The 27,866-nt window shown below is 41.7% G+C and overlaps 1 protein-coding gene across 1 annotated transcript in view; it reads right to left on the reverse strand.

The window, feature by feature from the left end:
• Nucleotides 1-2,874: 2,874 nt before the first annotated feature.
• Nucleotides 2,875-27,866, reverse strand: part of CAGE1 (cancer antigen 1) — a 30,880-nt gene continuing 5,888 nt past the window's right edge. The window contains exons 2-10 of the mRNA XM_057698612.1: nt 25,852-26,910; nt 23,160-23,309; nt 20,428-20,538; nt 18,421-18,501; nt 18,162-18,269; nt 13,655-13,759; nt 12,590-12,660; nt 6,856-6,924; nt 2,875-4,177 (exon numbers count right to left, since the gene is read on the reverse strand). Coding sequence (XP_057554595.1) covers nt 4,099-4,177; nt 6,856-6,924; nt 12,590-12,660; nt 13,655-13,759; nt 18,162-18,269; nt 18,421-18,501; nt 20,428-20,538; nt 23,160-23,309; nt 25,852-26,910 — 1,833 coding nt within the window. The 3' untranslated portion in view covers nt 2,875-4,098. The remainder of the gene's footprint in view (nt 4,178-6,855; nt 6,925-12,589; nt 12,661-13,654; nt 13,760-18,161; nt 18,270-18,420; nt 18,502-20,427; nt 20,539-23,159; nt 23,310-25,851; nt 26,911-27,866) is intronic.

A 27,866-nucleotide genomic window follows, 5' to 3' on the forward strand; every position in this document is an offset into this window, starting at 1 on the left:
GAAAGTGAATAAAAATTCAGGAATGGGAGGTGGAGTGGAAACTGCACCCCCTCGTAGTATCCCTTGGTGAGAGCCCACACTCTGCTCGGTGAGGGCAGGGGCTGCAGTCATTTCCAATCTTCGCCTCGCCTGCCAGCCTCCTCCTGCAGGAAGAGGGCCAAGCCTTCCACCAGGAGGTCCAATACTGTTCACAGCTCAGAGATGCCTTCCTTCCCTCCAGTCTCGGCGGTGGGTGGGGGGAGGGTCCGAGACTACACTGTGCTGGGGACCGAGGCCCCCTTTCCACCCCCGAGACCTCATTTCACCACTGACCCCTGCTCTCTCGTTGTCTTCAGAACTTGCCTGACCACTGGATCCTTCTCAGCACGTGTGTAACTGCTTATTGAACATGTTCCCAGTGTTTCACAGCCACCTTGCCCTCATCCTACCTTTCCCACAAACCAGCAGTCCCTCCTGGATTCTCTACCTCTGTGAAGACCACCGCCTCCCCCCACCCAGACCAGTGCCAGGCTTCCTAGACCCCTCCCCCTTCACACCCATAGCTAACAACTACCCACCCCCTTCATTTTGCCTTTGACATTACTTTGCACCCATAACTTCCTCTTCATTTCCTCTGTCACGATTTCAGTTTTCGGCCTCGGTTTTTCTTGCGTGGAGCACTGCTGCAGGATCTTATCTGGTACTCTTGGTTCTAGCATCACCCACCATCAATCTATCCTTTATATCACTATTAGAGTGATCTTTCAAAATGCATAATTTGTCTTTTCTTTTAGCTGCACTGCGTGGCTTGTGGCATCTTAGTTCCCCAACCAGGGATGGAACCCAGGCCCTCGGCAATGAAAGTGTGGAGTCCCAACCACTGGACCGCCAGGGAATCCCCTCGAAATGCATGGCTCCTCCACTTAAAACCCTACAGAGTTTCTCGGAAGGACAAAGTCCACACCTGGTCGCATGGCCCATGAGACGAGCCATGATCACCTTCATTTCCATTGTATGAAGAGCAGGGGTTTTAGATTTTACTTGTGGTTCAGAGAGTATCACAGGGTACCTCAGGCCTCCATGCTGTGTGAGAAGAGCTTCCTCTTCTATCTACCTGGGGAACATCTAGTCAGCCATGAAGATCTGGCTCAAGTGTCATCATTTCTGTAAAATCTGCCCTGAGGATTTCTCACCTAGTCCAGGGCCATTTCACCTATGCTTCCAGAGCTTCCTGGACAGTTAGACCCATGCACCAGTCTCCAAGATATTCATTTATCCATCTCCCCCAGAAGATGACGTGGTCCTTGGCCATCTCTGCCTGGTTTTTCCCTGTATCTCTGGCATCTAACACAGAGGCTGTCACATGGTTTACTGAAAGTCACTAAATGTTTATTGAAAGAAGCATCAGCTTAGATGCTGCATCCTTGAGCCATGCACCAAAGGAGAAACATTCACTGTGAGACAACCTGTAGGTAAAAGATCATAAATATCTAATAGCACACATGGCAAAAGTAGCACTTACGCACACAGCTTGCTTGTGGACAGCCTGTGTTAATCCTTCCATTCCAGTGATCTCACCACATTTGTGTGCAGATTCTACATGCCTCATTGGCATCTTAACATTTGTTTTTCTCCTATCGTATCTTAACTTTCCCTAGAGAATCCCATGAAACTGATGATAATGTCTCTTTTTGAAACGTGAATCACTTCCAAAGCTTTCAGGGCTTACTTTTTCCAATGAAACACTTATAGCTGTAACTTACTGTGCATTTCTCGTAGTTTGTCTTAAACTATATTGCAGCTTTTTGAATTTGAGAAATTAACAAATTTTGTTTCAAAATTCATATAAGACGTATCTTATAGAATTCCTCAACAGAAATAACATCAATAGTAATAGCTTTTATTTATTTGGCACTACCTTCACAGCCAGGTATAGATTCTTCACGTTTCCCTCTTGTACTTACCTGACTAATTTAAGTGCAAAACTAATTTCAGTGAGACAAAATAATTTCTTCCCATCCACCCAAGGTATATCTTGATTCAATAATTACACCTCCATCCTGGTTCCAGGATTTATCAAAAAGATAGCATGTATGTTATGTAAATTCATTTTTCTGAGACATCTTACAAAATCAGCTGTCTCCGGTTCCTTTGTTTAAGTTCAGAACTAATTCCTCAACACTGTGTTAAGGTGGAAGTTACAAGGGTGAAATCTCCTTTCACCTGGGTTTTAATTCCAAAGGATTTCAGCATTAACGTCTTTTTAAATTTGGTTGACAGTAGGAAGAGCCTGCCTGACCAGAGAGGAAAAAAAAGCTGGGGTGAGATACAGCACTATTTTCACACGTTATTAAAGGCCTGGCAATACGGGAGTGGTGTTCTGTGAGAATGAAAACTGACCAATGTTTAGAAAAGAAGCCACTGTATTCACCTGTTTATGTTATGTTAGAATGTGTTTGATTGTTTACAGGAAGAAATTAGAAGAAAAGTAATCACGGGTCTTGGGATGTAAAATTTCATCACGTATACGGATTGTAATGTGTCATCTGTACGGACTGATCTGGGAACTGTGCATAGTGATGACCCTGCTCCTGGAGCGGCTGACAAAGATGATTAACTGTTCATTTTCAGTCCTGTTTAATCCAAATCATTTCTATTTCCTTCTAAAATACCTGGCATCTAAAAACAAAAGGAAAAAAGGGTTTCTTAAGTTTTTAGGAAAGACATTCAGGGACAGAAGAGCTGACTCTTGATTACATATGGAATTCTTATTCCATAAGCAGCGAGTTCTTGATCATATGTGGAAAAGGGGTACAAGGAAAACCTACATATAGATAAACTCCACAGATAATGCCAATACTATATTTTAATCAATATTTCTGTTTGTTTCAACCTTTCTCCCCTTAAGGAATACGACAAGGAATGAGGTTGGTTGAGTTGCATCTTCCTTGGTTTGGTTGCCAGCTGGCAGAATGAAGAAAAAGGAACAGAAGCAAGAATCTTAACAATTCATGAGAGACACACCCGCACAGTGTAACTAAGAATTCACAGTGTTAAGGTGTCCTCGCAAATCAACTATTACAACAACTGGATCTCAATGGGGCAGAGAGAGACATGCCCGTTGACTGTACCCCTCTTCTGCAAAGCTTGTCACAAACAGGCCACGGTATTCATGTACCCACACCCACAGCCTGGGGTGAGACAGGGTGGCTCCAGGTGTATCTTCTACTAGGGGTTACTCCAGCAAGTAGATCGTTGGGCCTGGGTCCCGAGTCTGTCTAATATTTGACTATTTAGCACCTATTATGGGCTAGGTGCTTGGGGAATACCAAAGTGAATATGAGAATTCTTAGAGCTCTAGTCACATCAGGGGACATGCAAGCAGAGGACTGTAATGAAGTATTACGGGTGCTCTCTTATCTGAGGACTCAGTGTGGGCCCACGGGAGGAAGTAGTCAGCTCCGCTTGGGAGACAGGGCGGGAAAGGCCGCACAGAGGAGATGGAGCTTGAGCTGGCAGGTGTCTGTGAGGTGGGAACCGAAGTCACGGGGAGAAAAGGAGTCGGGAGAGAGCATTCCAGGTAGGGGAGCTGCCTGGGCAGTAACAGGAAGGCACAAAGGTAATACAGCATGTGTAAAATACTGCAGTGGTTAGATATGGTTGGTGTGCATGACGAGAAGGAGGAAGCAGTGAACAAGAACACTGGGTCGGAAGGCAAGCGCTAGGCAGGTCGCAGAGGACCTTTATGCCATGCTAAGGAGCTGGATTTGAGCCTGAATGCAACTGGGACGCATCGAAGGGTCTCTTGAGGGGAGTGGCATAATCGGGTTTTGTGTCTGGACCATCACTCTGTCTAATTTGTGGAGGGTGGAGCAAAACTGGAGGCGGGAACCCGAGGAAGAAGATGACTGTGACAGGCCAGGTGAAGACGAGGAGGGCTTGACAGGAAGCTGAAATGAAGGGGACCAATACACTTGTGGGGGAGGGGCTTCCAAGTACAGGACCAGCTGCAATCAGAAGCCAAAGAGGCCCTCGTCTGAGGGCAGAGGGGAAAGCTAAGCTGAACGTTACTGAAATGCAGCTTTAGGAACTCGTATTTAATCCTGTGTAACTGTCAAATCACATGGAAATAGAGCATTCTTTATAAAGGTCATCAACGTGACCTACCACGGTCATGGGCTTCGGATGACTTCTTGGTCTGCAGGAAACAGAAAGAGAATAATGTTAAACAGCGAAAGAAGTGGGGCTGGTGGTGGTGAGCAGGACTGACGCAGAGAACATAGCGGACAAGGACGCCGTCCCTTCAAATGTTCTTTCCCTCTTTCCAAAGGGGAATGGTCGTTTGGGACAGTACTACAAGACCCTAAAAGATTAAGGTGAAACTTTTCAGCATGTAATATATGCCTCACCCTCAGCTGCAGTTAAATGAAAGTGCGGAGCCGCCGTCTTGTGGTGTTTCAACATTCTCCCAGAGCTGCTCAGGGTGAGATTCTGGCTGTGACTTGAAAACCGAACAAATGTCCTTGAAGTGATGAAGAACCAGAGGCCAAAACAAGACATCTGAGACTATTAAAGCGCTCACTTTTCTCTCCCCGTGTCCCACTCTTTCCACGTCTGAGGACAACTGGCAAAAGCAGCACTGTAAATCTGAGATGACGCAGAGGTGGTCTAAAGCGTGTTCACGTGCTGAATTTACGGAGGTCCGTCAGTTGACGGGAGGCTTCATGGGTGGTAGGGGCTGAACGCTGAGGTAAGCCTTAAATTTTCTAAGAAACAGCCTTCTCAGCTAGAAAGGGCCTTGAGAGCTCTTCTGCTCCACCTCACACCCTTGCTTCATGGCCAGTCTCAATTTGTACAAGCGAGCCTCAAATCTACTGTGAAGACGGGCAGACGTAAGTAAACAAATACCTGAACTAGTGAAATGTGTGAATTTATATGCAAACTTTCTTATCGTAAAATAATTCTAGAAAAAAATATTCCACAGTTTCAGCAACTTTCAGCAACTCAGAGAAGATTCACGTTCAGTTTAAATTAGTGATTCCTGAGCATCTGTAATGTGCCAGGCATCAGATCATATTCTTTCATATCAGGAAGAAATTCATAGTTAACCTATCATTTTGCAAATAACAGTGCAAATCTGCTAAAGGCTTTTGATTTTCAAAACACAGTTGTATTTGCAAATGGTATGAGGAACAAACATGACCCATGAAAATGCAATACTCATGTCTGCTGCCTCTCACTTCTACTTTAGCCGTGTTTTATTGTTTTTTGTTTGTTTGTTTTGTTTTTGGGCCACACTGCACAGCAGCACGGGGGATCTTAGTTCCCCCACCAGGGATCGAACCCGCGCCCCCTGCAGTGGGGGCTCAGGGTCTTAAGCACTGGACCACCAGGGAAGTCTTTACTTTAGCCCTTTTTTCCTCAGCGGAGCTCTTCCCCTTTGCTGCTGGCTGAATGCGCAGCAGGCCTTGGTGATCTTCTGCTCTTTCTAAGGTAACAATCAGCCCTCACTGTGAAGAGGAGGCGCAGCCCAGTTCAGTAAGCACAATGTCCGGGCTTCAACATTAATCGATCCTTTCGTCTTCATTCAAGAGTAGAACTTCGCCTCTCTCTCCCTAAGCTAAGGCTTGTAGTTGGTGGACACCACCTGCCCATGAAGGTCAGTTTCTATGCTCTCTTTACTCCCCACCTTCTCCCTCTCAGGAGGAGAGAGGAGAAGTAAGGCAACAAGACATCTTTGCTTGGCTGGGTGGCTTCGGAGTCTCTGGGCTTGGCCCAGATTCCTCCTCCTGGAGCTTGCCACTGCTAGGACCCCAGCCCTGCAGTTTCCGGGGCCCAGGCTGAGGCATCCCTCTTCGGTGGTCACCTGATAATGCTTCACCAGCCCCTAAGGATGTGCTGCTCCCTTCCCGCTTCTTGCTGCTAGCATCCCTCCAGGCAGCCTTGGGCAGAGCCCAAGATGACTCAGATCTCACCAGCATGGTTCTTAAGAAACTGTCACATACATTCTTTGTCCTGATGACAAGCTCAGGGAGGACAGGCCCCCCCAGCCTGGCCTCTCTGTCGCGCTGCCTGCCATACCTTGCTTCAGTTTTCTCAGCTACTGATCCTGTTTCCCAACTTCTAGGAAACATTTCAAAGTTCTTTAGATGATCTCCCAGAGACACCCTCACAAGGCTTTAGGTGAAAGAGGTGGAATGACTTGGGGATGATGGGAGCTCACAACATGACAGAGTCAAAGAACTGTCTTCTGCAATCTTCCCCACACTCCAAACGTTTCATACACTGGATCTGGTCAGGGGACACGTGTCATGAAAAAGGTTCAGAACCTCTACACATCCGGCAAATTCACTCTCATTTTGGGAACTGGTAAATGTTTAATTAGCATCTTAGGAACTAGGCCAGGAAGAGTCCCATTTTAACATTCTACTATGGTCTTAATCAACCCTATAGGCTTTGTGCATATACCTTGTAGCACAATACTGAGAGTTGAGAGTCTTCTAAAATAACAGATTATAAGATTTCACATTAGTGCAAGAAAATCTGATCATAAGATCTGGTCTGCTATATATTTACACCAGGGTAAGCTGTTTTATTGTAGAGAAAAATCTTAGCTCATAATCTGTATAGTATTTTTCCTAGAAATAATCATAAGCTCCGTGAGGGCAGGTAACCTGGCTTTCCAATTCAGGTCTGACAAAAAACATCTATCAAAGCAACTATTTCATGCTAGGCAAAATACCAAACATTTTTATATAGTTTACCTTGTTTATCTTAAATTGAGATAAGGAAAAAGGTTATTTTTTAATGTATAACATTATTATGCATATATTCTAAAGTTAAAGACATGATTATTTAGAAAAAGAAACTACTTACCTTGGTTTTCTGGCTCTCTCTCTGGGCCTTCTAATTAAATCTTCCAAATGTTTATTTCTCTCTTCTAAACTGGAAGAAGAAACAATTGAATTTTATGATTAAAATGGACTTCTCTAAGCTAACATTTTGCTAGCTTCACTGGAGGATTTCAGTAGATAAATTTGATGGTGGTCTAGCTTTCTACACATCATCCATCCGTCTCGCTGCATGGAAATCTGGAATTCTTTCCTAGCGACTCTAATTTTTCCCTTTAAAGCTTCCAGTGGTGAAGAAGGAGAGTAGGAAGTAGTAAACTAATGGGGTGACACTGAGATGACCTTCTATTCGTTTACACAGTGGGTAGAGAACTGATCCTACTGTGAGAGTAAACCCAATGAGATCCTGACGGTAACACCCCCCCGCCCCCCACCCGAGTTGTGAACTGCTTTAATGTGGGAAACTGTTCGATAAATAGTGTTACAGGAAGGGTCCCAGCATTCAGGTGGGCTGCCAGACATTTCCTTGTGCTCTGCTTTTATGGCTGGTAGCAAGAGCCAGAGGGTTCCCCTGCCGCCCCTAAGAAGGCAAATTCGGTTAAGACAGTCTCCTCCCCAACTCCCTTTTCCAGCCAGGGAGGGTGTGTTAGTTTCCTGTGGCTGCTGTAACAAATTACCACACACGTGGTGGCATTCTGCATGGTTCTAGAGGCCAGAAGTCTGGTATCCGTTTCACTGGGCTGAAAGCAAGCTGTTGGCAAGGGCGACGTGCTCCCTGTGGGGGCTCTAGAGGAGGACCCTTTGCCTTGCTTTTTCCATCTTATTGCCTTACTGTCCAGAGGCAATCAGTCTTTTGCTTTCAAAGGTTAAAGCGGAGAAGCTGTCCAACCCAGGAAGAGAGGACAATATTAATCATGCCCTTTGGGTCTATCATGCCTTATTATCAGAGAAACAGCCTGGCATAGATCTTTTGTATTTCTGGAGTTGAAAAGAAAGGCCCAATCTTGGAGGAGGAGGGTACCCAAGGAGAGAAAATGAAAAGTTTTTCCAAGTGTGCAAACAAAGCACCAGTGGAATATATTTATACATAGTGTTCCTGCGTTCAGAGCAGAGGGCACAAGGCTACAACCTAAGCCTAGTCCTGGGTTTACCCTGGAGGAAGCGGGGTCCTCCCTCCCAGGACACGAACAGCCCAGCCGGGGAGCCAGGCAAGCAGAGCAGCGCCCTCTAGTGAGATGATGGTGCTAAGGGGTCCAGGCCAATGGCGGCAGGATCTTCTCACTTGGGAGTGGAGATGAGACCTACACCCGCAGAGTCTGTGTCGGCACTCAGATTTATTATTTGTTTTTTAAACATCTTCATTAAGGTTTAGTTGACGTACGAAAACTTCAAGTATTTAAAGTGTACGATGTGCTGTTTTGGCACATGTATACACCCAGGAAGCAGTGGTCACAATTAACACAGTGAACCTATCCACCACTCTAGACATCTTCCTCCTACCTTAGTGACCCCTCCTTCCCATCGCTCTTTGCCGCTGCATCCCAGACAACAACTCATCAGCTTTATCTCACTGTAGATTAGTTTGCACATCTAGAATTTTATGTAATGGAATCTTACACTCAGCCTAATTATTTTGAGATTCACCCTCGCTGTTGTGCATACCAAGAGGCCATTTGCTTTTTTCTTGCTGTGTAGTATTCCACTGTGTGGCCACACCACAATCTGTTCATCATTTCACCATTTGAGGGACATTAAGTTGTTCCCAGGTTGGGACTATTACAAACAAAGCTGCCCTGAAATTCACCTCTGTGTAAACACGTGCTTTCTTTCCTCTTGGATCAAAACACAGGAGTGGGTTGGCTGAATCATACATAGTGTATATTTAACTTAAAAAAAAAATCTTTTCTTTTGGGGCTATATTCTTTGATTTTTTTAATATATTTTTAAAATTTATTTTATTTTTTACTTATTGGCTGCATTGGGTCTTCACTGCAGTATGCAGGCTTCTTATTGCGGTGGCTTCTCTTGTTGCAGAGCACGGGCTCTAGGCACTCAGGCTTCAGTAGTTGCGGCTCTCAGGCTCTATTGCACAGGCTCAGTAGCTGTGGCTCATGGGCTTAGTTCCTCCGTGGCATGTGGGATCTTTCTGGACCAGGGCTTGAACCCGTGTTCTCTACATTGGCAGGTGGATTCTTAACCACTGCGTCACCACGGAAGCCCACATCATGTATATTTAACTTTTAAAGAAGCCACCAAACTGTTTTTCAAGTGGTTGTGCCATTTTATGTTCCCACCGGGAGGGTATGAGTGGTTCAGTGGCTCCCCATCCTTGACAACACTTGCTGTGGTCAGTCTTTTAGACATTCTAACAGGTGTGCAGTGGTCTTCATCAGGGTCTTAATTTGCCTCCTAATGATGTTGAATATTCTTTCATGCGCTCACTTGTCATCCAGGTATCTTCTTGGTGAAGTGTCTGTTCAAATCTTTCCCCATTTTTATGGGGTTGCTTTCTTCCCATTGAGTTTTGAGTGTCTGTTATATACTCTAGAAAAAAGTTCTTTATCAGATGTGTGACTCATAAATACATTCCTTCATCCTAGTGTCTTCATCCTCCTAACAGTGTCTGCGGAAGAGCTGAAGTTTTTAATTTTGATGAAATATAATTATCAAAATTTTCTTTTATGGATCATGCTTTTAGTGTCGTGTTTAAATCACTGCCTAACCCAAGGTCACAAATTGTTTCCTATATTTTCTTTTATAAGTTTTATACTTTAGCTCTTACATTTAGTTCTATCATCCATTTTGAGTTACTTTTGTATGTGGCACAAGGTACAAATCAAAGTGTTTTCTTTTTTGTTTGTTTGTTTGCAAATGGATGTCCAATGATTTCAGCGCCATTTTGTTGTTGGTTTTTGTTTGTTTGTTTGTTTTTGGCTGCACCACGAGGCCTGCAGGGTCTTGGTTCCCTGACCGGGGATGGAACCTGGGCCCTGGCATTGAAAGCACTGAGTCCTAACCGTTAGACTGCCAGGGAATTCCCTCAGCACCATTTGTTGAAAAGACTATCCTTTCCCCACTTAACTGCCTTTGCACAGTTGTCAAAAATCAGTCATTCATATACGTGTGGGTCTATTCTGGACTCTCTATTCTGTTCCATTGATCTTTTTTCTTTTTTACCATTGCCCACTCTTTTGATTATTGTAGCTTTATAAACAGTCTCAAAATCAAGTTTGCTCTCCAATTTTGGCTGTCTTTTTCAGAGTTCTTTCAGTTATTCTATGTCCTCTGATCTTCCGCATGAATTTTAGAATCACCTTGTCATTTTCTAATTTTAAAAGCCTGTTGGGGTTTTGATTAGGATTGCATTGAATCTATAGGTCAGCTTGGGATTAACATACAGAAGTTGGTTGCATTTCTTTACACTAACAATGAAATATCAGAAAGGGAATGTTAAGAAAAAAATCCCTTTTAAAATTACATCCAAAAAAAAAAAAAAAAGAGTTATAAATAAGCCTGACCAAAGAGGTGAAAGTCTTATACACTGTGAACTATAAAACATTAATAAAGGAAATTGAAGATGATTCAAAGAAATGGAAAGATATCCCATACTCTTGGATTGGGAGAATTAATGTTGTCAAAATGGCCACACTACCGAAAGCAATCTACAGATTTAATGCGATCCCTTTCAAATTACCCATGACTTTTTTCACAGAACAGAACAAATAGTCGTAAAGTTAATATGGAACCATAAGGGACCCAGAGTTGCCAAAGCAATCTTGAGGAAAAAGAACAAAGCAGGAGGCATAACCCTTCCAGCCTTCAGACAATACTACCAAGCTACAGTAATCAAAACAGCGTGGTATTGGCTCAATAACAGACATATGGATCATGGAACAGAATAGAGAGCCCAGAAATAAACCCACACACCTACGGTCAATTGATCTTCAAAAATGGAGGTAAAAATATACAACGGGGAAAAGACAGTTTCTTCAGCAAGTGGTGTTGAGAAAGCTGGACAGCTGCATGTAAATCAATGAAGTTAGAATACAGCCATGAAAAAGAATGAAATAATGCCATTTTCAGCAACATGGATGGACCTAGAGATTATTAGACTAAGTGATGTAAGTCAGACAGACAAAGACAAACACTGTATGATATCACTTATATGTGGAATCTAAAATATGACAATGCCCTGCGTTGGCAGGCAGATTCTTAACCAGGGAAGTCCCACAGAAGTTTTTGAATGTACCCCAAATGAAAATATGACACAAATGAACTTATCTATGAAACACAAAGAGACAGACATAGAGAACAAACTTGTGGTTGCCAAGGGGGTGGAGGGTGGGGGGTGGGAGAAGGATGGATTGAGAGTTTGGGACTAGCAGATGTAAACTATTACATATAGGATGGATAAACAACAAGGTCCTATTGTATAGCACAGGGAACTATATTCAGTATCCTGTGATAAACTGTAATGGAAAAGAAAATGAAAAAGAATGCATATATACACACACACACACACACACACATATATAACTGAATGACTTTGCTATACAGTGAAAATAACACAACATTGTAAATCAACTACACTTCAATAAAATAAATTAAAAAAATAAAAATAAAATCTAGATCAGCTTGGGGAGAAATAAATTTTAATACTATTGAGTCTTAAGATCCATGTAAAAGGTGCACCTTCTTTATATATTTAAACCTTCTTTATTTGATAAACTTTTTTACATTATTGTACGTATTACTTATATATATATTCATATTAGGTCTTCTTTATTTATTTATTTTTTTTTTTTCTTTTTTGGCACACGGGCTTAGTTGCTCCGCGGCATGTGGGATCTTCCTGGAGCTGGGATCGAACCCATGTAGGTCTTCTTTATTTTTAATGTGGTATAGTTGGTTATAACATTATATAAATTTCAGGCATACAACATTAAAATCTGACATCTGTACACACTACAAAGGGATCACCACTGAAAGTCTAGCGACCATCCACCACCATACAACTGACCCTCTTCACCCATTTTGCCCTCTCACCACTCCCTTCCCCTCTGGTAACCACCAGTCTGTTCTCTGTATCTGTGAGCTAGTCTTTGTTCTGTTTTGTTTGTTTTATTCACGCTGTCTTTCAATTATCTTATGCTGAGTTAGCCCACATGCCAGGGAGCAACTAAGTCCGTGTGCCACAACTACTGAGCCTGCGTTCTAGAGCCCATGAGCCACAACTACTGAGCCCAAGTGCCACAACTACTGAAGCCCGCATGCCTAGAGCCCGTGCTCCACAAGAGAAGCCACTTCAATGAGAGGCCTGTACAACACAAAGAAGAGTAGCCCCTGCTCGCTGCAACTAGAGAAAGCCTGTGCGTAGCAACAAAGACCCAACACAGTCAATAAATTAATTAATTAAAATTAAAAAAAAACTTTTGTGAATAAAGTCTAAGCTTAGCGAGGTTACTTTACTTGAATACCATGGTAGGTAATATTCTCTAAAATTCTTGGATGTTTCTCTCTAATACCTTAACGTCGCTCCCCCGATGCCCAAGTCAAAGGGAGTTCTGAGAAAGGAATACGAAACTCTGGTTGTTCAAGTAGTCCATCAGGCGGACTAAATATATCATTTAAGAAAGGTCCTGACTTACAAAACAGCACATTTTCCTCTTTCTAGGAGTCTAAAAAATGAACTTAGCAAGCCAGAGAGCAAAATATCAGCAAATGTTTACAAAATTAAAAATTAAGTTTTTTCAACTTACTGTGCAATCTGGGAGTTGGATATCATGAGCCTTTGGTCAGCACATTCGATAATTTCTTCATATGATGTAACCTGAAAAAAATTAGCTAATGCGATTATTCTGTGATAAGTTGTAGAATATTTATTTAATTTTGTTTATTTTTGGCTTTTTAAAAATCTAACATGGAAGTTCAATTATACGACTCCCACGAATGAAAGTTTCACAATTGGCAGAACATCTTGCTTACATTTTGAAATCAGGAGTATGAATGCAAACAGAACTGTGCCGGTTATCACACACAAAAGGTGAAGAGTCAACAACGTACAACACAGCAAGTCAGCTACGAGTCATGTAAATAGTGCAGGTATCACCTCAGGGCTAGAGTTCACGCGGCTGAAGTTAATGCAGGTTTAAAGTGCAAACTAGAAAAAACGGTACTGATGAACCTAGTGGCAGGGCAGGAATAGAGACACAGATGTAGACAATGCACTTGAGGACACAGGAGGGGAGGGGAAGCTGGGACGTAGTGAGAGAGTAGCACTGACATATACACACGACCAAGTGTAAAATAGATGGCTAGTCGGAAGCTGCTGCAGAGCACAGGGAGATCAGCTTGATGCTTTGTGAAGACCTAAAGGGGTGGGCTAGGGAGGGTGGGAGGGTAGCTCGAGAGGGAGGGGATATGGGGGTATATGTATACATGTAGCTGATTCACTTTGTTGTACAGCAGAAACTAACACAATACTGTAAAGCAATTATATTCCAATAAAGATGAAAAAACACTACGTTGGCAAGATTTAGAGTGACCCTCAAAATGAAGTAGCAATACTAGGCCCTGAAATTGCTGACAGCAGAAGGATGGATACACGCAATGTTCTTTGCTAGCTTTTCAGCTAAGAGGCTAATGGAAAGTCATCATGAAGTGAAAGGAATCAATACAAATGTGTTACATCATCCCTCCAATCCTTTTTAGCACCAAAATTGCTGTTAATATTTGCCATAGTTTTAAACTGTTAGCACCCAATATTGTTTTAATATTTGACATAGTTTTAAAAAGACAAATATTTCTGTAAGAAAATCTGTTACCTTATTTATTAAGTTGCCTAAATGTCTTTGATACTTGTCATTTTCTTCAATGAGTCTGCTGCAGTGGTCTTCTTTTGACTCTAGAAGATTTCCCAATTTTGCAATCTACAGAGAAACATCGATAAAAATACTAAGCTGGAAACTGCCATGAAAACCACGTATGGATACTAAGGACAAATGAGAACAGTGAGCTATGTTTTATTCCCATATTCTCTTAAACTAATTTGTACTGTAGGTGAATCAAGAGATTCTATGAATCAGGTCCCAGTTAGACTGTACTTAGAACTCATGAGCAGAAATTAAAACAATGTCTCAGCTTTTCTCCAATACTATAAAATAGCTTTGCAAATAAGTAAACACCTGTTAGTGAATACAAATAATTACTGGCCCCAAATCTTCACTCCCTTCTTTCCATATATAACCAATGTATAGGCATATTTGATTCTCTCTGAAGTAAAGCACTGATGTGCTTGATGATGCATTTCCAGATTTGATAAACACCTTCACGTGTATAAATGAGAGTTTTTTAAAAGGTTCAGCTCAATGTGTGTCACATTCTTTTTTGTTTTCATAAATTATTTATTTATTTTTATTGGCTGCATTGGGTCTTTGTTGCTGCACACGGACTTTCTCTAGCTGTGGCGAGCGGGGGCTACTCTTCATTGTGGTGCGTGGGCTTCTCATTGCAGTGGCTCCTCTTGCTGTGGAGCACAGGATCTAGGCGAGCGCGGGCTTCAGTAGTTGTGGCTCAAGGGCTCCAGAGCACAGGCTCAGTTGTTGTGGCGCACGGACTTCGTTGCTCTGAGGCATGTGGGATCTTCCCAGACCAGGGATGGAACCCTGGTGTGCCCTGCATTGGCAGGCAGATTCTTAACCACTGTGCCATCACAGAAGCCCTGCATATATTTATAAAGTGTACAGTTTGATAAGTTTTTATGTATGAATACAACAATGCAACCATCACCACAATCAAGGTAATGAACATATCCACCCCCACCAAAGTTTCCTCTCGTCTCTTGATAACCCCTCCTTCTGGCCTGTCTGTCCTTCCCTGACTCCCATACTCTGTGCCAGCCCCAGGCACACACCCATCTGCTTCCTGTCATGACTGATTACTTTGTATTCTCTAGAGTTTTATGTAATGGAACCAAGCGGTATTCACTCTTGTCTGGCTCTATTCAGCCAGTAAAATAATTTTGAGATTCATCTAGGCTGCATGTGTATCAGTAACTCACCCCTTTTTCATTATTGAGTAGTATCTCATGGTATGGATGTACCACAATTCGTTTATCCATTTATCTGTTGAGAGACATTTGAGTTGCTTTCAGTTTTTGGCTATTATAAATAAAGCAGATAGGAACCTTCACATACAAGCCTTTGTGGAAACATAGGCTTTCATTTCTCTTGGGTAAATAAAATACCTAGGAGTGGAATGACGGTAGGTACATGTTTAACTTTCTAAGAAACCACCAAAATGTTTGCCAACGTGGCTGTACTGGTTTACCTCCCCCCCCAGTGGCAGATGAGAGCTGTGGTGGCTCTGCATTCTCATCAATCCTTGGTACAGTTGGTCTTCTTAACAGACATTCTGACAGATGGGTAGCGGTATTCACTGTGGTTTTAATTTGTCTCTTAACGACGCTGAGCATCTTTTCATGTGCTTATCCGCCATCCATGTATCTTCTTAGTGAAGTGTCTGTTAAAACCTTTTCACCCATTTTAAAAATTTGGTTGTTTTCAAGGATTCTTTATATTTTCTAGATATAAATCCTTTATCAGATCTGTGATTTGCAAATATTTTCTCCCAGTCTGTGATTTGTCTTTTCATTACAATCAGTTTAAAGTTTAAAAAAATATTCCAAGATAGAAAAGTTTTGGAAGACACAGTCTATTAAAATCAAATCACTGAAAAAGTCTAAACCACTTTTATGAAAGCATACCAAAAGGCACTTTTTAATAAACAAGGTCTAACAAGATCCCCACCCCCCGGGGTGCTGAGGGCTGACCGCAGATGTGTGCTCTCCCAGGTCCCCAGCTCCCCTTTCCTGCCAGTGTGTGCCGGGGCCGGGGTACAGACACAAACCCACGGAAGCTGGGATGGGCCTTGCCCATCATCTGGGAGAAGCGGGCTCCAAGGGCAGGGCTGAGTTTGGTGGAAGAAGAGCACCGTGCCTGGCCCTGCCCAAAGCAACCTGCACTTGACAGTAGTAGAGGAGGAATTCTTCTTGGAAAGCTGCTCCCTGCACTGTGAGGACAACAGGCATCGAGAGGCAGGGGCTCAGTGGCTGCTGGTGCAGGAGGAGGTCTGCTCAGTCCAGGCGGGCTGCTCAGATGTGAAGTCCTGCATGGAAGATTTCCTGGATAGGGTCCCCTCTGTGGTTCCCCTGTATTCTAGATTTGTGGACCTAGTTCCAAGTTGATAACATACGAACTTGCCCCAACATATTATGGGACACTGAAATCCAAATCATTAAAGAAAATGAGGTCAACACGTCTTGTATTAGTTTCCTTCTGCTGCTGTAGCAAGTGATCACAAACTCAGTGGCTTAAAACAATGCACATTTATTACCTCATAGTTCTGTAGCTTAGCAGTCTGACAGGAGTCTCACTCGCTAAAGTCAGACTGTCAGCAGATCTGGTTCCTTTCCAAGGCTTTAGGGGAGACTTTCCAGCTTCCAGAGGCCGCCCACATTCCTTGGCTTGGTTTCCCTCCCTGTCTTCAAAGCCAGCGATGCTATGTCTCTGAATTCTTCTGTAGTCGTGTCTCTCTCTGATGTTGCTGGGAAGAATTCTCCACTTTTAAGGACAGCTGTGACTAGATTGGCCCATCCTGACAATCTGGGATAATTCACCTTCACACCTAAAGCTCCTTGATTTCATGACGCCTGCGATGTCCCTTTTGCCCTAACTGCTAGCTTCCATGTTTTATTAGGGGATGCAAAGTCCCTTTTGCCGTGTTCCCAGAATAGGGCGTGGACATCTTGGGGGCCATCACTGTGCCTACCACACAGCCCCGAGAGGAGCACTGAGGGCTGCTGTGACCTGAGGTGCGAGCAGCCTGGCCTATACAGTCAGGGTATCTGGCTCCACCTAGTTCATGATTCCAGGATTCCTAAGAGGCTTTTGCTTGTCTTCCACTCTGTTAGTGTCAACTCACAGAGAAAGTGTGTCAAGGTAGAAATAACACCACGACAGGGACGCATCAGGCATCATTATGAGCAGTCCTGGAGACTGGGATATCTAAAGGCTGGCTGATGGATTGACTTCCCAATTCTTTACACAAAGGTTTTAAGACTGAATACATGCAATAACATATAAATAAAAAATAAAAAATTAAACCAGAATGTACAGAACAGATGAAAAACGACAGGTGGATATGAAGCCAGTTAAGCCCTGAGCTACAGCACCGAGTACTAGGAACTAAACTTCCCCGTAGCCAAAGCAAACTGGAACCTGCTCAGTTACATGATTTCCCTTATTCATACAAGAAAACACACCTGTTTCTAAGAAAAGCTTTTCCTAGTAGGCCTGAGGTCTCAAAGGATGTTCTCATCCAAGTGGCCCTAAGGGAAACAACAATCTCTTTACAACAAATGGAAAAAGATGTTTTCTAGGATTGTTGAGGGCATATGACACCAAAACGCAACTCAATAAAAGCAACTCTGTGAGGGCCAAGCTGCATGTTTCAAGCAGCAGCTTTCTGATGACAAATGTGATCCAGGTTGTGACTCAATAAGTATTGAATGCATGAACAACACACACACAGAAAATGGGATAGTGTTTCTTCTGTGTGTGGGCATACATGTATCTGATCAAGAGGTAAAACTGTGTGAGACTTCCCTGGTGGCACAGTGGTTAAGAATCCGCCTGCCAACGCAGGAGACACGGGTTTGATCCCTGGTTCACGAAGATCCCACATGCCACTGCGCCACAACTACTGAGCCAGTGTGCTGCAACTGCTGAGGTCTGCATGCCTAGAGTCTGTGCTCCGCAGCAAGAGAAGCCACCGCACTGAGAAGCCCACGAACAGCAACGAAGAGCAGCCCCCCTTCACTGCAACTAGAGAAAGCCAGTGCGCAGCAATGAACACTCAACACAGCCAATAAATGAATGAATGAATGAGTGGAAACTGTGAATGCCATTTCCCAAAGCACCCCCCTCACTATGACTGTTGCGGACACCTGCTGCTACAAGATTGGTGGTAGCATAAGCAATGATAAAAACGTGCTCCATCCACTATGGAAAATTGCACACATTTGAAAATTTCTGCATTTCAAAAGAAAAAAAATCTGATTAAACGGAAATCAAGTAGGACAATATTTAAAATTTCAAAACCTGAAAATGCAAACTTCAGTTGTATATTTTTGTGGGTGAATAAAGCCACTACTATGCCAGTGTGTGACCACTTCAGGGAGAAAATTTTTGAAGGTTCATAATTTCCTAAACTTGTTAATAAAACGGTGTTGTGTATAAAAATGCTAGCAAAGAAACAAAGGGTGTTTCTTACCAAGAAATCAAGCTCTTCGTTTAGATCGTGGTACTGATCCAGTTTGGCTCCCAGTAAGACAGGTATGTCTCCAACATTCTTGGCTTCACTTGAATCCAAGCCTGTAACCTGAGATAAAATGTATTTGTACTCACTTCCAATATGTTCACATTCCTTGGAACATTTGACAATGAACACATTATTAGTTTAACCATCAGAGAGATTACCAGCGGCTTCAATAATAGATGCGTAGACAGTACATAGTGAATGTTTAACTTACCTCAGTAACCTGATCTTGAAATGATTTTTCATTAGCAATTAACTCTCTGAAAGCTGTGATTCTGTCTTTGTGTTTCAGTAGCTAAGGAAAAAAGCATTTTCTATTTCAGAGGAGGAGAGGATATAAAAGTACATTCCATAACAGTTATAATGCAGTCACCAAACCATGCACAGTCCAATTCCTGGTCTCAAAGGTGTCTTGTTTTTAAAGCTCGTGTGTAGCACAGAGTTCACACAGCAGGCCTGAGACTGCAGTCCTTAGGAAGTCCTGCTCGCCAGGCTGCCCCCTGACCGGCATCTAGGAATTTGGATCGTGGGAGGGTTTCCTTTATTTCCTGATGTGCAGGCTGACTGTGCCTAGCCTCTCTGTAAGGGAACGAGGTTTATGCTGAACACCTCTTTCTTCAGGCGGGTCTGGAATTTTGGTATGTGGCAGGCAGAGGGTACCTACCTGACCAGCCTCCGATAAAAAACCCTGGACACTCAGTTTCCAGTGAGGTCCCCAGGAATGTCTCACATGTGCTGCACGACTCCCTGCTGGGGAAGGGAAGGGCACCCTGTGTGACTCACTGGAAAAGGACTCCTGGAAGCTTGGATGGTTTCCTCTGGACTGTGTCCCACGTGCTTTCTCACTTTGCTGATTCTGCTCTGTATCCTTTCACGGTAATAATACATCATAGCTGGGAGGATGACTGTGTGGGGAGTCCAGAGAGTCCAGTAAATCATTAAACCTGAGGGTGGCCTTGGGATCTCCAGAGAGCTTAGCCTAGTATTCAGTTATTTTTACAGCCAGGCTACTAAAATTCTTCTTTAAAGAAAAAAATTAGCCAACTTTTTCTAGATGCAATTTATAGTCACTTCTTATTTGTCTGTTCCACATAATAGCAATAAATCTTACTATTCAGTATTCTAACTCCTCCAGATATCAGTGAGGTAAAGTGTGCTGCACAGAATATTTTTTTTTTACTATGAACAATTTCCAAAAAAGAGAAAAAACTCTAATGAACCCCCATGTAACTACTATTCAGCTTCAACTTCTAACAGTTAATAGTCAATCTTGTATCTTTAATACCCCAACTACTTCCTCCTCCCTGCAACTCCCTTCACTGAATCAAATTACTCACATCATATTATTTCATCTGCCAATATTACAGTAATGACACAGAAATTTACCAAGAGAACATAAATATCTGAAAGTGTATTTTTTATAACATCCTGCTCGAACCTTCAAATGGGCTTATTTTTGAAGACTGATTTAAGAAGTGGAGGCCAAATGGTTTCTCTGCATGTCTGTTTATTCCTTGGTCCTTTTCTCTATAGGTTAGCTAGGAAACAAAGAGATTCCCCAGAATACCTGCAACAAATTTTCTATCCACCTCAGTTCAGAGAACTCATTTCCTGATAGTATGGTACTGAAATTGAATCTCAGATTTAAGTAACTCTTTATTCCTTTAGCCAGATAAATTCGTCACTTCTGTATTTCTTTCAGATTAAAAGCAGCACACGTTCACATCCTGTTATCACTTTTCCCTGTTTAACTGATTCTCTTCATTTTCTCTCCATCTCTGTGCCACGACACCAAGAAAGCAATGATTGAAGAAATTCCACGAGCTTCTTCCCTTACCCTTGTCCCACCTGAGAAATAAAATTTGTTTTCAATGTATCCATTATTCCAAGTGATAAAGTTTGTAATCACTATAGGAATGTCAAAATGCACTATTCTTCAGGAATCAGTAGTACCATACAAAAGTGAAAAAAATAATCTTACCAAATTTTTTGGTAGATGAATAAGATTTTTCTAGTACATACTTGTGTTATAAAACAAGTCAAATGCTGACTGCTACATCTCCTTAGTGAGGGCCAAAGTAAAGCTAATCTTGTCCCCCAAAATAATTCTTTAAAAAAATCCAAAATTTTAGGAGCCTCTTTATACTTTTACATTACCTTTTTCTTTGACTTTTTTCACTAAAAATGATACAATTTTGAGGATGAAGAATACATACAGTACCTCTGTATTTAACTTTTTCTTTTTAAGATGAAAACTCTTCAATTTGTGTAGCAGGATATCACTAACTTTCTCATTCTCTTCGAAATGTTCGGCATCGGGATTGGTGATGACCTAAGGGTAACATTTTGAGAAGCAGTATTAAAAAGTTTTCAGTAAAGCTAGAAGGAGGAAGGAAAAGAGCACAAATGAAATAAATCTCCCTTCCAAAATAAGTGGCTAAACCAAAGGAGGTAAAATCGTATTGAACTCAATTCTTCAATTACTCATCATAAGACACCTAATAAATGGTTAATGTGGAAAGAATTCATATAGATTCACACTTGTATATAAATTGTTACTGGGACAAATTAGGATAATCGCTGGGAAGTTAATGCTCATCAATAATAACTACACATGCTTACACACATACACACATCTCCTCTTAGCCTAGACAGTTCACAAATCCAAATTTAGATAGTTATACCCGACACCAGAACAATCAGACATCCTCAACAATACTGAAACTCTAGATATTTCAGTGGCGCCCAGAATGAACATACTTGTACCAACATAACCTAAGGGTCAGAAGTCATGCATGAGACTCACACTACCTGAGGTTGTGTCTCTGAGTTCTGTCACTTAACCGTATGTGAGCCTTTGAACAAGAAACTCAGCTATGGACTTCCCTGATGGCGCAGTGGTTAAGAATCCACCTGCCAATGCAGGGAACATGGGTTTGAGCCCTGGTCCGGGAAGATTCCACATGCTGTGGAGCAACTAAGCCCGTGCACTACAAGTACTGAGCCTGCACTCTAGAGCCTGTGAGCCACAACTACTGAGCTCAAGTGCCACAACTACTGAAGCCCGTGTGCCTAGAGCCCGTGCTACGCAGCAAGAGAAGCCACTGCAATGAGAAAGCCTGTGCATCGCAACGAAGAGTAGCCCTCACTCTCTGCACTAGAGAAAGCCCGTGCAGCAACAAAGACCCAACGCAACCATAAGTAAACTATTAAAAAAAAAAAACTTTTCTAAGCCTCAGTTTGTTTTTCTGTGTTAAAAAAAAAAAAAAAAGCCTGATAATGTAAAACATGGTGTAAATATTGAATGAGATAGCCCATGAAAAGCAAGGTCAACTTAAATGCCTCCAAGGACAGGTGGGAAAGTCAGCAAATATTTGTCAAATGCCTATTAGGGGCTTACCCTGCATTATTAGGTAGAGGGCACCTGACACAGCGAGTCTCTGATCGTGAAGCCTTAAGCAAATATTTACTAATTCATTTAAATAACAATAAATCTATTATGTGTCAATGTTTGGCCTGCAATGAGATCTGCTAAGAAGAGGGCTGGTGACTCACTCATCACTGAGAGGAGAAGAAGCAGCCAGGAAATAAGGTTGAGAAAGAATAGCAGCCTCCAGTGAGATGGGACCAAGCAAAGACGGTAGGACAGCAGAGGTCTGAAGGGCCAGGGTGGGGTGGAAAAGGATACGGCAAAGAAGAGTTTGTGCTGCATTCAAATTCAAGTATTTAAAGACAAAACTTCCAGTGGATACAGTCTGTGGGCCACCGCTTTGTTATCTCTGCTAAAAATGCTTTGCTCGGTTTCCCGCATTCAGTAAATGCTAGTGTTCAGCAAATTTTAGCTAAAAGTAGGAATAAAGGTTGTGTTGGATCAGGAACATCTCAAACCCATGTCCCCAAATTCTGGCTCAGAGGAGTTCACTGAAGCTCAAAGAAATGCACAATAATTGGAGGGAAGAGGAAGAAAGAGAACTCAGTAATTTGAGAAATTGTCAAGTGTCACGCTCGTAAAATGTTCTCTCCTTAAAATGTAGTGTGGCTGTTTTCATGACCTGGCTATTATAAACAGTGCTGCAATGAACACTGGGTTATATGTGTCTTTTTGAATTATGGTTTTCTCAGGGTGTATGCCCAGTAGTGCAGGAATAGAGACACAGAGGTAAGCTAATGGACGTGTGGACACAGCAGGGGGTAGGGGAGGATGGATGAATTGGGAGATTAGGTTTGACATAAATACACTACCATGTGTAAAACAGACAGGCAGTGGGAACCTGCTGTATAGCTCAGGGAGCTCAGCTCAGGGCTCTCTGATGACCTAGAGGAGTGGGATGGGGGGATATATGTATACATATAGCTGATACACTTTGTTCTATAGCAGAAACTAACACAACATTGTAAAGCAATTATACTCCAATTAAAAAAAAAAAATGCAGTGTTTGTAACCTCCCAGGGCAGCAGCAAATACCATTTTAGCTAAGGCTGAGAATGGAAAATTTACTTGGCGAGGTCACACAGCCCCGAGGTGGTGAAGCCGGGCCTAGAGCTCATCGGACACTAACTTCATTTCTCCTTCTACTACTGTACACAGATCCGCACCGCCCACCCCCTGCCCCAAAGCTGTATTTTAGATCAGGTGAATGGCTCCTTTGCAGGACAACCCCTCATCCCTAGGAGCAGGCTGCCTGGGAGCACAGGATTATTGCTCTGAGGGAATTTCCCTGAAATGTGGAAAGCACTGAGGGAAGGGTTTTGCCTGAAGTTTTTATTTTTTTTAACCTTATTATACTGTCTTACTGTAGATTTGTGGGAATTAGGTGTGGAAGAAAGAAAGAAGCAGGAGTAAGAAGGAAGGGCTGACAGGTTGGTTTAAGGATCTGTATTTTTACTCCCATTTTTTTCTATCCAACTTTGATATGTATTCTCCCAATAAAAAATATGATTTTGTATAATTACCTGGCACTTGAGAAGTCCTACCATCAGAGCCAGAAGATTGCGAATTTTGGAGGTCAGCTGCGAAGTTCTCTTCATGTCTGGGGGATTTGGGCTCTCTCCTTCACAAGGTGACTGATTCAGGAACAAATTAGAATGTATCACCTTTGCATCCTACATGTACACAATTCAGATATATCACAATAAAGGCAAAGAATCTGGATTACTTTTTAGGTAAAATGCTGAATAAAATACTACTCTTAAAAACTCAAAGCAAACTTTTTGATTCTCGGGATGACTTCTTACTCTTAAAAATTATTGAGGATCCCAAAAACCTTTTGTTTACTAGGTTATATCTATCAATATTTATTGTATTAGAAATGACAACTGAGAACATTCAAAAATATTTACTAATTCATTTAAATAACAATATTTATTGTATTAGAAATATAATATCTATATCCATCAATATTTATTGTGTTAGCATCTGTTTTATATCTACCAATATCTATTGTATTAGAAATTATAATATTCATACTTATCAGTTATATCTATCAATACTTTTTATCTTAGAAATTACAACTGAGAACATTCAAAAATATTTACTAATTCATTTAAATAACAATAAATCTATTGTGTCAATATAAGTAACAATTTAATACAAAGTTACCACATTTTCCAAAATGAAAAATTAGTGAAGAGAGTGGCAGTGTTTACACTTCTTGCAAATATTTTTAATGCTCACTTAACAGAGCAGCTGGATTCTCACATGTGCTTCCCACATTCCATCAGCCATGAGAACCACTGCACCATCACATGTCACATAGCTTCTGGAAAACTCCACTGCATGCTTATGAGAGAATGACAGTGAAGAAAGCAGTAATGTTTTCATATCACCATGGAAATGCTTTCGACCTCAAAGATACTCCCAGAACACACTTTGAGAAGATGGACCTGAAGTTAATGAAAAGCAAAACTAAAAGCAGAGTAAAGAAATTGATTAGGGGACTTCCCTGGTGATCCAGTGGTAAAAAACCCACCTTCCAATGCAGGGACATGGGTTCCATCCCTGGTCAGGAAATAAGATCCCATATGCCGCAGGGCAACCAAACCCATGTACCACAACTACTGAGCCTGCTTGCCACAACTACTGAGCCTGCGTGCCTCTACTAGAGGGCCTGCATGCTGCAAACTACAGAGCCCACGTGCTCTGGAGCCCGTGGGCCACAACTGGAGAAGAGAAAAACCACACGCCACAACTAGAGAGAAGCCCACGCACTGCAGTGAAAGAGCCAGCATGCTGCAACTAAGACCTGACGCAGCCATAAATAAATAAATAAATAAATAAATAAAAAGAACTTGATTAATTAAGATAGAACAAGGAAATTTACTGCTTTTTAAAAAAGAAAGCTCAAGAGAAAAATTGTATACTGGATAAACTTCTGCACACACTAATTTAATCAGTGTTTACTAATTCAAAACTTGTCATGATTTGGTTAACAGCTAAACTTAAGGTCATCTTTGCTTAGGTTAGTGGTTCTCAAAGTGTGATCCCTGGACCAGGAGCATCAGTGAGACCCAGGAAATCTTAGAAATGCACATTCTCAGGCCCCACCAGCCATACTGAATCAGAAAATCTGGGGCAGGGGGGCACAAGCAATCTGCATTTTCACAGCTGACGCTGATGAATGCTAAAGTTTGAGAACCACACTGCCTTAGATAATCCTTCCTTCTTTCTGGAGAAAAGAGAGAATTTTTTAATCATAAGAGAATAGTATTTTTCTAAGAATCATTAAAAATACTAGAATTATTTACTTGCAAACGATACTTACACTGATTATAGATTCACGAGAGTCCTCTGAGGACATCTTCAAGCAACAAATCAGCTCAGCTTAAGTTATGATGACAAATATAAAGTTATACATTTTTCTAGTTTAGATCAGCCTCCTTTCTAAGTAGTCAGAGTTAATAAGATTGTATACTTGTAAATACTTGAAGGCAGGCCTACAAGACTGAAACGTAACAGGCATGCTCTGGCTTGTGAAGCTTCTCACTACCAGGATGTGCTTCCAGCTGTCTGCCAAAAAGGCCATCTAAACTGCAAATACAAAATTACAGCCTCTCCAAACACACTGATGTGAGGCTCTCATGTTGTTTTTAACAAATGTTAAGTAGATATATTATGATGATCATTTTGCAATATATACAAATATCAAATCTTTATGTTGTACACCTGAAACTAATACAATGTTGTATGTCAACTACATCTCCATAAAAATGTTTATAACTTTACAAATTTACTGTGTGATACAATATAGGTTTGTTTTACCTTGTAAACCAAATATGCAATTGTATTATTTACTTTTATTGTTGAATAGGTAGATGTGCTATGAAAAGACTGCAATCCCCACTTAGAAAATCTTTTCTCAAAGGATGCTTTGGATGATTGGTCATAGGTACCCACAAAATTCCCACTTTACCTTTCACCTCCACCAAAAAAATCACAAGAGGCCAGGAATGGCTGTTCTTTAATGTGAGTACCCAAGAACTAAAGAAACGTCTCCAAACCTGTGGTGCATTTTCCATTCTGTCTTTTTTGTTGTTAATACTTCTCTCTGCCAACAAATTTGTGTACGGGCCGTGCCCAAATATGCATCAACAGGCTGTTAGAAACTCCCGAAATTCTGCATCAGAGATTCTGAATTTGTGATAGTACCTTTGCCATATCTGACTCTATTACTTCCTCTAAGTGCTCCTTGAGTTGAGCTGTCTCACATTGAGGGACATAATCTTGCTCCTCACTCCTGGCAACCTGCTGCTGAAGTTTTGCGTTTTCACTTTTCACTTCCTTGATCTGCTGCTGGAGTGTTGCATTCTTAGCCTTTTCATTGTCAGATACGAATTGCAAATTTTGAACTTGAGCGACCAGTTTCTCAAGTCTAGACTTAAGTTTCTGTCTTTCATCCAGGTTTTCCTTTTCCCGTTTCTGAAATTCCTCCTGTAAAGACAGGAACTCGTGTTCTCGGGTCTCTTTTTCCCTTTTCAACAAGTCCAGAGCGGAAGTGGTGGTCTTTTCCAGTTCTCCTTTGAGTTGCTGCAGCCTCTCTACCTCTTCTTCTTTCTTGCTTAAGGCTCTGTCCATCTCCGCGCACTGACTTGCAGCTTTATTTTTCTGCTGCATTTCAGTCATGTACCTTTCCTGCAGACTAACATAATTGCTCTTAATCTTCTTAAGCTCTAGCTGTAAAGTTTCCTTTTCATTCCTGGATTCCTGAAGATGTTTTTGGGTGTTAACTAAAATCTCATGCAAATCCTGCAATGTCTTCTCTATATCATTCTTCTCTAGCATTACTCTGTATTTGTCTTCAATTAGTTCTTCGACATTCTCCTTTAGCTTATTGATGATGTCCACGAACACGTGCTGTTTAGTTGCCTTCATTTGTAGTTCTTCAACCTTCTTCTCTAAATACATGTTACTATGCTGTAGGTCTTGGATCAGAGTTTGCTGTTCTTTGTTAGTATGTTTCAATTTCCGTAGGACTTCATTTAAAGCCATGTCCTCTTCCAGAGGTTGTGAGCTTTCCAAGCTTTGCTCTGTGTCGGGTGTCCTGCAGTCCTCCTGAGATGCTTCACCACTCCAGGAAATGCCTGTAGGAGACCAAGTTGAGACAATCTCTGGACTCTCCCTGCCCTCTGCTGCGACTTCCTTTTGGTGCCTCATTGATCTCTCAGGAATATGCACAGAATTCTGTATTCCTTTGGAAGAACCTGCAATCTGTAAATTATAGTAAATAAAGTGTGTAAGAGTAGAAAGATCATGAGCTTTGAGGTCAGACAGAGCTGACCTTGAATCCTAGATCCCTAGTTCGGTTTTCTCTGCTCTGAAATAACAATGATAACATCTACCTCCAATACTAATATCTAATTAACAAAAATACTTGAGTATTAATTGCTAAATGTATTACAGTACCTAATAGCACAGCAGAGCACAAACAGTAGGTATATGATAGAGATATGCATTATACTTACTTCTACAAAGGAAAAATTAAACTTTGATACCCTCATCATTTTCTATGACAAACTTTTCTGAATACATATAATTTCTTTGACTTCAAATGAATTAAAACAGATTTATCTATTACCCTAAGTCTGCAAAGCCTTTTATTTTTTAAAATATATTTATTTACTTATTTATTTTTGGCTTCATTGGGTCTTTGTTGCTGCGCACGGGCTTTCTCTAGTTGCAGCGAGCAGGGGCTACTCTTCTGTTGCAGTGTTCGGGATTCTCAGTGCAGTGGCTTCTCTTGATGCAGAGCACGGGCTCTAGAGAATGCTGAGTTCAGTAGCTGTGGCACACTAGCTCAACAGTTGTGGCTCCCAGGCCTCAGTAGTTGTGGTGCACAGGCTTAGTTTCTCCGTGACATGTGGGATCTCCCTGGACCAGGGATCAAACCCATGTCCCCTGCATTGGCAGGCAGATTCTTAACCACTGAACCACCAGGGAAGTCCCTAATAGCAACTTTTGTTTCTGATTTTATTTATCAGAGTGCTCTTTCTTTTTTTCTTAGTGAGTCTAGCTAAAGGTTTGTCAATTTTGTTTATCTTTTCAAAGAACCAGCTCTTAGTTTCATTGATCTTTTCTATTGTCTTTTTAGTCTGTATTTCACTTATTTCCACTCTGATCTGTATTATTTTTTTCCCTCTGCTGAGTCTGGGCTTTGTTTGTTCTTT

Source organism: Hippopotamus amphibius, chromosome 11 (genome assembly GCF_030028045.1).
Source record: "Hippopotamus amphibius kiboko isolate mHipAmp2 chromosome 11, mHipAmp2.hap2, whole genome shotgun sequence".
In the NCBI taxonomy this organism is placed as follows: domain Eukaryota; kingdom Metazoa; phylum Chordata; class Mammalia; order Artiodactyla; family Hippopotamidae; genus Hippopotamus; species Hippopotamus amphibius.